The sequence below is a fragment of the Lathyrus oleraceus genome, chromosome 3, assembly GCF_024323335.1.
Source record: "Lathyrus oleraceus cultivar Zhongwan6 chromosome 3, CAAS_Psat_ZW6_1.0, whole genome shotgun sequence".
Classification (NCBI taxonomy): domain Eukaryota; kingdom Viridiplantae; phylum Streptophyta; class Magnoliopsida; order Fabales; family Fabaceae; genus Lathyrus; species Lathyrus oleraceus.
The window spans coordinates 436,459,022-436,469,780 of record NC_066581.1 but is presented as its reverse complement, the minus strand read 5'-3'; the positions used below and the strand labels follow the sequence as shown (position 1 = coordinate 436,469,780).

General features: G+C 29.6%; 1 protein-coding gene across 1 annotated transcript; it reads left to right on the top strand.

The window, feature by feature from the left end:
- The first annotated feature begins 6,676 nt into the window (after nt 1-6,676).
- On the top strand, nt 6,677-10,519 carry LOC127128078 (uncharacterized). Its single transcript, XM_051057328.1, has 14 exons — nt 6,677-6,752; nt 7,671-7,778; nt 7,867-7,963; nt 8,039-8,095; nt 8,231-8,335; nt 8,575-8,658; nt 8,745-8,860; nt 8,938-9,039; nt 9,120-9,233; nt 9,319-9,375; nt 9,451-9,517; nt 9,599-9,652; nt 9,733-9,843; nt 9,930-10,519. Exons 2-14 carry the CDS (start codon nt 7,696-7,698, stop codon nt 10,023-10,025), a joined length of 1,143 nt encoding a protein of 380 aa, XP_050913285.1. The 5' UTR covers nt 6,677-6,752; nt 7,671-7,695; the 3' UTR covers nt 10,026-10,519.
- The last annotated feature ends 240 nt before the right edge of the window (nt 10,520-10,759 follow it).

Here is a 10,759-nt window from a genome sequence, read left to right as displayed (position 1 = left end):
CCTAAATTATCTTCTCTCCAATTCAACCTCAATATCAATTCAATTTCACCTTCTATTTGTTTTGATCGATTTCGATTTCAATTGATTTCAATTTCACTCGATTTCATTTTCGATATGTTCCATTTTCACTGGGTTTCGATTTAACTCGTTTCGATTTCACCAGATTTCACCTTCTCTACTCGGATCTTGCTCGTAGAAACTCTTGTCTCGACTCTTTTTGAGGTAACCTGTTTTTTCTGCTCTCAATTTCACTTTGAATTGAAATAATATCTGAAAATTGCTTTTAGTCTTGATAGGATTTTATTTGAATTTTAATCTACTGGTTGATTTGTGTTCTCCTGAAAATGATGGTTCGGTTCCAGTAATTTTAGTCTTGATAGGATTTTTTTAATCTGTGTTTCCTGAAACTGCCCTAATCCTGAAGATGCGATAATCATACATAATTGCAAAACCAATCCTAACCAGCACACAATATTTAATCAAAATATATCATGGTTGTAAGTCTCAATTGATTGGATATATGCTAGTCTTAGATAGGAAAACCATTCCTAACCAGCACACACAATATTTTACCTGAATATAGCAGGGATGTAAGTCTTAAATCATTGTTTGTATATATGCTAGTCTTAATCCTTCTGAGAATTTGTTTTTATTTTAAATTCTGTAGAGTTAGAATGATAAATCCTGAAACTTCAGAATCTTGTAATCCTCCTACAATTCAATTCAATTTATCTTACAACAATAAGTATTTTACTTTAAAAAAACTATATTAGGCCTCAGTTACTATAATCCGAACATAAACATGGTATGCAAAAATGTCCTGATATGATTCATTATTAGTACATTCTGTTATACACTTATAGTATATGATACTACTTTAACATTATTAGTACATTATGTTATACACTTATAGTATATGATACCCATGATTGTTGATATAATCCAAACTTTGTCAATTGGTGCACAAATTATGCCACTAATTGAACCATGCCATTTTTCATTTCCTGTTTCTATAGCCTGCAAGATATGAATTAATGTTAAAGTAATAATGAATCATGTTTCTATAGCCATTTTTCATTTCCTGTTTCCTGTACTAATAATGAATCATATCAGGACATTTTTACATACCATGTTTATGTTCGGATTATAGTAACTGAGGCCTAATATAGCTTTTTAAAGTAAAATACTTATTGTTGGAAAAAACCATGTTGGAAATTGCTTCTAATTTACATAACAAAAGAAGATTATTGTAAGAATATAAGTGAATAACAATTTATCTTATGGCTTTTGCAGCTAGCTTCTCCTTATAGATCGGACGGATGCTTAAAACTTTTCAGCAAAATTCTAGTAACTTCGATATGGATGGTCATGACAGTGTTATGGACTTTGAGACAGAAGAACATATTGGTTCTACACCTCCAGTTTCTAATAATGCTGGTTTGTTGCCTCAAAAGCGTAAAAATCGGTCAGAATCATGGAATCATTTTACACTAATGTCGTCGAACACAGAAATGTCAAAGTCAGCAAAATGCAAGCATTGTGGCTCCTTAATCAAGTATAATGGTGGAACAAGCGCTATGCTAGCTCATTTGAGAAGATGTAGTGATAATCCAGATAATGCGGTGAATGTGACGATGCATGAACCATCTTCAAGCTCAATGGAAAATAGGGAAGTGATTGTTAATTCATCTCCTTCGGCTCCCAAATTTGACCAAGAAGTTAGCCGAATGGACTTGACAAAAATGTTTGTAGCCATGGAACTTCCGTTTCAAAAGGTAGAGCATCCATATTTACATAGGTTCATTTATGGATTACAACCAAAATTTAAGTTCCCATCACACAAATACACTAGCACGTGATATTTTGAAGAATTGGGACGTGGAGAAAGCGAAGATGAAGACTATTTTGTCACAAAATTATCGCCGAGTTTGTATCACTACAGACACATGGACATCTACCCAAGACTCTAATTACATGTGTCTCACAGGGCATTACATTGATAACAATTGGAAGCTACAAAAAAATATTTTGAATTTTACTCAAGTCACAGACTACACAGGAGAGGTTATGGCCAAAATAGTTAAGAAGTGCTTAAATGGTTGGGAACTAAATCGTGTGCTTAGTGTTATCGTGGACAATGCATCTTCAAATGACGTTGGAATTCAACATCTCAAAAGATGGCTTCACTCTCAGAATGGCATAGTTTTGAATGGAGAATATCTTCATACACGTTGTTGTGCCCATATATTAAACCTTATTGTAAAGGATGGGATGAAAGAAGTTGATGATTCTATTGTAAGAATTCGTGCAGCGGTGAGGTATATGAGGCGTACTTCTTCGAGGTTTCAGAGATTTAAGAAATGTATTGATCATGAAACAATTGGATATAAAGGTTATGTTGGGAGAGATTGTGAGACTCGGTGGAACTCAACATATCTAATGTTAAAGGGTGCATTAAAACATAATAAGACCTTTACAGAGTTAGAATTCAGAGATCGGAAATATTTTAATGAAATGAGTAAGGACAAAGGAGTGCCTAGACCGGAAGATTGGGAGCATGTTGAGTTAATCCTTCCATTTCTACAGATATTTCATAAAGCTACAGAGCGTATTTCAGGATCTTCTTATGTGACAAGCAACATGTATATGCTTGAGGTTTTTGGTGTTGGAAGAAGCATTCTGAACATGTGTAATTCGGAAGATCAAAAGGTAAGGTCAATGGCTATAAAGATGAAGGAAAAGTACAATAAATATTGGGGAAAACCTGACCACCTTAACATGTTGTTATTGATTGCAATGGTATTAGACCCTAGATGTAAATTTAAGCTTGTGGTATGGATGGCAGCTAGGATTTATGATACTAGTGATGCAAAATATTTGAAAACCAAGTTGGGTTCATATTTGAAGTCTATTTTTGATGAATACTCTAGTAGGGCAGTGTCTCGTCTAGGTAGTTCAGTTAATCTATCAGGTGGTTTTAATGCAGTTAATGATCCGTACCATTGTGTTGAATTCTACCAATCAGATGAGTGCAGCACATCAGAGACAGAATTACAGAAGTATATTCAAGAAGAAGTAGAAAACTGTCCTCCAAATTTTGATGTGCTAGAGTGGTGGAAGGTGAACTCAAGCCGATATCCAATACTTGCAAGCATTGCAAGAGAGGTTTTAGCCATACCGATATCCAGTGTAGCCTCTGAATCAGCTTTCAGTACCGGAGGAAGAATCCTTGATGCATATCGTAGTTCTTTAACATCGGCTAGTGTGGAAGCACTTATGTGTACTGAAGATTGGCTCAAAGGAGTAGTTCCATCTTTTCTTAGTAGTGAGGATCTCGATAATATTGATCGAATTGAGGATGCTAAGATGTCAAAAGATATAAAAACTAGTGTCTTATTACTTTATTGTTACATGTTAAATTTTCATTCTTTCTTTTGCAGAACTATATTTTGGGCCAGATGTCGGAAGTTGCTCATCCTTTGTGTCAATTGTTGATGATTGAGGGTAAGATATACTGACCATTAGTTTCCTAGTCTCCCCAACCAATTTTACACTTACATCCATGGATCCAGCTCCTCTGAAGTGAACAACTCACTTTAAAGTGTAAAGTGTGCATTATCAACCATTGATTATTAACAAATTAAAAGCGGATAATGTGAGTATATCATAACAAATCATATGTTTTTTTTGAAATAACAACCATTGCTCTTTCACTTGACTCACTTTAGAGAAGCTAGATTCTAGATCCCTGCATCTTTAACTAGACAAAACAAAGCAAGAACAAAAGGAAATGAAGAAGTGGTGTGCTATCTTCATATGAATTTTTCACTTGATATATTCTTTTAATAATCTAGTCCTTCATTCTTCTGCAGGATCTTGTGCCTGAGCGTGCTTTTGCTGATTTTGTTCTCTGCAATTTGGTGCTTCATTTGGTGATCATGAACTTCCTTGGTTAAATTGGTTTGGTGCAGTTTTGTTATTTCCAAGAGAACCCTCGGTTGATAAAGATCAATAGTATTACATGAGTTTTATGAAACAGTATTTAAAGACAGTCACTGAGATTTAGCAAATTAATGTAGTTTCTTGTTGAGATGCTAGATATTTTTCTCTTTTAAACTATGTTATTATTGATGAATTACAGTTTTTTCACATGAATATCTAATCCTCGTTACTACTCCAAAAACTAAGTTTATGTTTGTGGGTGAATTTGGCGTAATCCTCATTACTACTCCAAAAACTAAGTTTATGTTTGTGGGTGAATTTGGCAAAATTACAGAGGTTTTCTTTAAAATAAATTTTAGAGGGTAGCTTTTGTCAAAATTACTTGGCACACTGTAATTTTGCCAAATTCATTACCAATACAAAAAAATATTTTTATTGAGTTGAAGTTTAAGGTAAAATAATTTATCATCGGACATATTCATGTGAAAAAGAATTGAACATGTTTGTGTAAAATTTATTTTTGGAGGCAAAAATTATAAATTGCTTTAGTTTTTCTTTTGACACATACAAATTACTTTAGTTAGAATTAATATTAGATTCAAAGTCAATTCTAATTGAAAAATTCTAAATATATCAAGATCAATGCAAAGTATATACTAAAACTGATACAATAACACCTTTTTATTTTTGATTCTTTTTGTAATCACAAGTTTATGTAGTGTTTTTAAATGTGAAGTCAAATTTTCTGATATGATATAAGTGCATAGCAGAAAAAGTTGTCGGTTGTGGCATTCGCTGTGATGAATATGAATTCAATTTTTTTAAAAACAAAAAAGAAACAGTTTTAAAAAAATCCAGATTTGAATTCAATTTTTAAATTCAATTTTATTATAAAAATAAAAAAGAAACAATTTTTTTAAATATATAAAAAAACCAGTTTGGATTTTGGTGAAAAATTTAATCTAATTTTTAAAAAAATTGGTTTTAAACTGGTTTAAAATTATGAACCGGTTCTGAATTGGTTTTAAACCGAATTGAATTGATTAAACAGATTAATCACTTTTTGCTAAAGTGGTTTTTAAAAACTGCATTGAACCATTAATATGGTTCGGTTCAATTCAATTCATGAACCACGAACACCCCTAATATAAATTCGTTTTCCATAGCCATTAGCACATTCTCTCCTCCGGTGACATCCCTATTAAAAATTGAATTGATTAAGCTTAAATATGGACTACAAAGCCTAACCCTATTTATCACCATTACTATAAGAAAATATTTTCACACAACATAATGATCTATGGAAGGATTATAATTTAATATGATAATTATTAGAGAAAATGGGGCACACTCTCAACTAATCACCATCATATATCCAGCTACATCAGACTATGATTTTTAAGTTAATAATATGTCAGGGTTGAATGATAAATTCTAATAAATAGTCATATACAATTCAATACATATTCATTAAACTATAATTATTAAGTAAAATTTTAGTAGAATTATAATTAAATACGATGATTATAGATGATAAATTTTGACACAAACTTTGACAAAAAATCGTAGAAATAATAAAGGATTAAATACAACAGAACCATTGTTTTTTTAAAATGTTTTAATATCTAAAAAAGATTGAAACAACAAAATAACAAACATATAAAACAAATTTTAAAAAAATTAATAAAAATCCACATGTATTTAAAAAATTAAATAAAAAATCACGTGAATTTATAAATATATAATAATTAAAAAATTCTACCTAAACATCTCACCAATTATAGAGATAAAGTGTATGTAACCCTACAAATCATAATTTATAGATTTTTTATTTATTATAAATGTGGATAAACTAATATAGATATGGGTAATGGATATTTAGGTATTATATGATACGAATATGAGTACAAACGTTAATGTCTAAACAATATTGATTAAAATATATAATTTTTTTCAAACGGATATTCAAAGAAAATACTATATACTATGGTTAAATTTGTCATCCATATATATATATATATATATATATATATCTATATATTATATATAATATATATATATATATATATATATATATATATATATATATATATATATATATATATATATATATATATATATATATATTATTTGTATGAAAAAAATCATTTTTAACTTTTATTACTATAATAGTATTTAACATTTATTAGTCAAATTATGTGTTATTTTTACAGGATATACCTTTTATTTCTATTATATTCAATTTTAAGTTTCTCTTTTATAAAATCTTATTGATTTTAGTAAAAATATTTTATTCTATTTGAAAAAAAATATATTTAAAGAAATTTATATCATTTTAAAAATATATATATTTTTCTATTATCATTGTTTTTCTTATCAAACTAGTAAATACGATAATAATTTTATTCTTGATTCTTTTTTATTTTTTATTTATATTTTTTTCATCAACAAAAAATATAATAATGTTGAGATTAAACTTATTAATTTTTTTATACATTAAATATAAAAAAAAAGTTGAACCTTACCATTTAAGAACATAAGAAAGGAAAGCAATCGTCTCCGTCCATTGTTTGAAAAAAAAACTAAACATAATTACGGTTAGAAATAAATTTGACCAAATTAAATTTAATTAGTTTAGTGAAAAAATAAAATAAAATAATTTAATTGGAAATGGCTACTACAATAACTTGGCAATTAATGTGACTTTTCTTTCTTTTCATTCCATTACGTATTACATATACATTAACAAAAGAGAGAGAGAGAAAAGGGTCATAGGAGAAAAGAAGAGGTTCGGTTTCCAGTGCAGAGAGGTAAGTTTCTCAAATTCATACTTTATGTTACACTTCATTTTAAAACCAATCTTAGTCACAAATTTATTTCATACAATTCTTTTATCATGTTTGTTCTCTGTATATGGTGCATCATACACTTCGTTATAAAACCAATCTTAGTTACAAATTTATGTTTTTGCTATCAAATAATGGGTATGGGTTATGTGTTGAGGGTGTTTTACTATCTTGTACCTGGTGTTTTTTAATTCAATTTCATATTCTTCGTTTTTAACATTACAATATCACCATCTTTTTTAATGTTAATCAATGTCTTTGATTCTGGTAAATCTTCAAAATATTCTTATGACTTTCTTAGAGAAATTGTGAAGAGAAGTAGGTAAAGAATGTAGGAAGAGGAAAAAAAGATTAAAAAAATGTTTAGAATATATAAGAGAATAATGGAAAAAATAGAAAAGATAAAAATAAAAAAAATTGATTTTATTTCTCATTCTGATTGGTCGAATAAGGAATGTGATGTGAGAAATAATATTTTACTTTTACAAATAAAAATATTATAAAATTTCTATTTTAACAAATAAATTCACTATTTTTATATTCTCTTTTTAAACTTCACTTAATTAAGGCGAGTTTGATATTTCTTTTCTATTCTATTTCTCTCTCTTTAACTTTACTTAAAATAACATCAAAAAAAAATTTACATCGGCTGGGTTTCTTTCAATTGAGATTTAACAGAATTGAATTTATTTTTTCTTTTTGAAAAATTAGAGAGGTCATAATGTGAATCATCACCGTCCAATTCTATGTCATAGGTTTCTTTTCTTTTTTTATTTATTTTATGCTAACTATAAAACTTAGTATTTCTCATTAGGAGACTTCATTTCATTAGTGGTATATATTTAAACGTTTGGTATGTTTTTTCATATAAAAAAATTTCAGGGTGATTATTTGGCTGCATATATATATGGGATTCCTTTTGAGTAAAACGGAATCTTGCATAAGCATACCCCAAAAGATATTGAATACAATGAGGTCTCCATTAAAAAGGTGTGACTTCACTTGAATAGATTTTTATGCCATGAATTATTCTTCCTAGCTACTACTACATCTAATATATTTTTATTTTGTCTTGCAGTGGAAATATAATAGTACATAAAGAAGCAATGAAGACCACAATAGCATTTTTTGTTGGATGTGTTTTTGGCTTATTTATAGGACTATCATTAACAAAGGTGTGTGATATTTTTTAAAAGTATATTTCATGACATTTTAATTGATTAATTAAATTAACAATGTGAGTTTGTTAGTTGAATCTATCATCAAACTTGTCCAATGAGCATCACAAACTCAATGAGAGCACAAAGGTATGATTGATTATATGAACTTTTTTTATTATACTTTTATTTCATCAAAATGTATTTCTGATCTCATAAGCAATACAATTTCTAACACACTTGATAGAAACTATTTACTAATATGTACATTTGACTATGATGTAGATTTGGGTGCCTACAAATCCTCGAGGAGCTGAAAGGTTGCCCCCTAAAATTGTCGAATCTCAATCCGATTTCTATCTTCGTCGATTATGGGGTCTACCACATCAGGTATGCAATTTCACACATAAAACTTAGTTAAAGTATCAAAATTTTAAATCGTTGTCGAGAAAATTTACTTAAGTTATAAGAATAATAAATTATAAAACATCTATTATCAATGGACTCATACATTAATATTGAGCAACATGATTAATTCCTAACAATTTCTTTGCATACAATGGACAAAGTATTTTATAATTCAAATGTCTCTAATCAAACTCTTTTCTTGATGGAGGTGTTCCTTATAGGACCTAAGAATAAAACCAAAGTATCTTGTATCTTTTACCGTTGGTTATGACCAGAGAGACAACATTGATGCTGCCATAAAAAAGGTAATTTGTTTCTACGTTGCATTAATCTTTGTAATGTGTATTTATTTCCTCTTTGTATAATAACTCTTGGACTTGTAACATTACAGTTTTCTGAGAACTTCACAATTGTGTTATTCCATTATGATGATCGTATTAGTGAGTGGAATCAGTTTGAGTGGTCCAAGAAAGCGATTCATATCGCTGCTAGCAAACAAACTAAATGGTTTGTAACATTCTTTTTGATTGAGTCTTTTATGCTATAAAGTATTTTTGAGATAATTTGTTGAACTTTGGTTGAAGGTGGTATGCCAAACGGTTTCTACATCCTGATATTGTGGCTTCCTATGATTACGTCTTTATTTGGGACGAGGATCTAGGGTTGGAGCATTTCGATGCAGAGGAGTAAGTATCAAAAATCTTATAGCATTGTCTAAATCCTAAAACCCTAAATCATAAACCCTAATATGTGTATTGTATTGTAGGTACTTGAAAATAGTAAAGAAACGTGGTTTGGAGATCTCGCAGCCTGGTGTAGACCTAAGTAGTGATTTTACATGGCAAATGACAAGGAAAAAGGATGGTGTAGAAGTCCATAAGTAAGTGTATAAATTTTCTTACATCATAATCATCATCAGATTCATGAAATACTAAGAAAAACAATTTTTTAAATAATTTTTTTAGGGAAGCTGAGGAGAAAGATGGTTGGTGTTCTAATCCACCTGTGCCACCTTGTGCTGCGTAAGAAAATATGTTGACTTTTTATTTAAGCATTTATTAGTTTTAATCCCTAAACTTGATTTTTGAAATGTTCAGATTTGTTGAGATCATGGCTCCTGTATTTTCTAGAGATGCATGGCGTTGCGTATGGCATATGATACAGGTTTATAAACCGAAATAATGTGTTATTTTTTGCCACATAATAAATTAATATGTTACTTATTTTACTTTCATTGCCTTGTAGAATGACCTAGTTCATGGATGGGGTCTTGATTTTGCTCTCAGAAAATGTGTGGAGGTTAGTATTTATTTCATATAACGTACATATTTGACCAATTTTGGATTTAATGAATTTGATTTTGATTGGATTGGATATAGCATGCTCATGATGAAATAGGAGTTGTTGATACTCAATGGATTATCCACAAAAGTATTCCCTCACTTAACAACCAGGGAAAAGCGGAGAATGGAAGAACACCGGGGGAAGGGGTATATATGAATTTTGATTCTCTTTATGAATTTTTGTGTCATTGTGAATTATAACAAGATTGATATCAAAATGTGGTTTGCATCAGGTGAGAGAGAGGTGTCACAATGAATGGAAAATGTTCAAAGAGCGTATGGCTAATGCAGAAGCAGCACAGGCACAGGGTCATAATTCTACGAATTGATAGTTAGGGTTCATTATGCAAAGGAAAATTTGAAATATACTTACAATCGCACCACTGGCATGTCTTTCTTTCCCAAATACATAAACATTATAAGTCTATACAAATTTATAGAATTTTAAAGCACAAATGATATTCCATCACGCCATTATATTTTAATGTATCATATGTTATTGAGAAGACACTTTTTAAAATGTGTGACTTTGGTCAACAGAGGTGTCTCTGAATTTGTTAGGCACAATGATACAAAAGTAGACACGTTTGATAGGGGGAGTTAAGTATTAATGTTGAGTTAAGTATTTCATATTGTTGTAAGTTGAATAAGGGATGTGGGTTTTTGCGAGGTTTTGTTGTAAGTGATGAGGCAAAGTTCATATTGTTAGGCATTAGGAAATATTACTTAGAATATTTTTGGTATAACTTTTAAGAATGTTTGGTTTTGTCGGGACTACATTAAAAGGTTGGGAACCTATAGAACCCAATGAGTGAATGATTGTATCTTGAAGGAGAATGTGCATTCACGAGAGTAAATCGATTTTTTTTCTGAATCAAAGTTGCTTTGAATAACAAAACTATTTAATTTTAGTAAGAGAATAATTGTATTATCTAATGGGGATTATTACACATGTAGGAAGTTATCGGAAAGATTTTAAAATAATTTTCTTCAAAAATAGTGTGAAAGCCTACGTCTATCTAATGATCATCTGGATATAAAATGAATTTGAAAGATATCATCT

What these genes read in the sequence shown, in the direction of transcription:
- LOC127128078 (XM_051057328.1), top strand. Translation starts at nt 7,696, where the DNA reads ATGGGATTCCTTTTGAGTAAAACGGAATCTTGCATAAGCATACCCCAA. An exon ending in TTGATGCTGCCATAAAAAAG is followed by an intron (nt 8,659 to 8,744) that starts GTAATTTGTTTC and finishes GTAACATTACAG; the next exon opens with TTTTCTGAGAACTTCACAAT. An exon ending in GCGTATGGCATATGATACAG is followed by an intron (nt 9,518 to 9,598) that starts GTTTATAAACCG and finishes ATTGCCTTGTAG; the next exon opens with AATGACCTAGTTCATGGATG.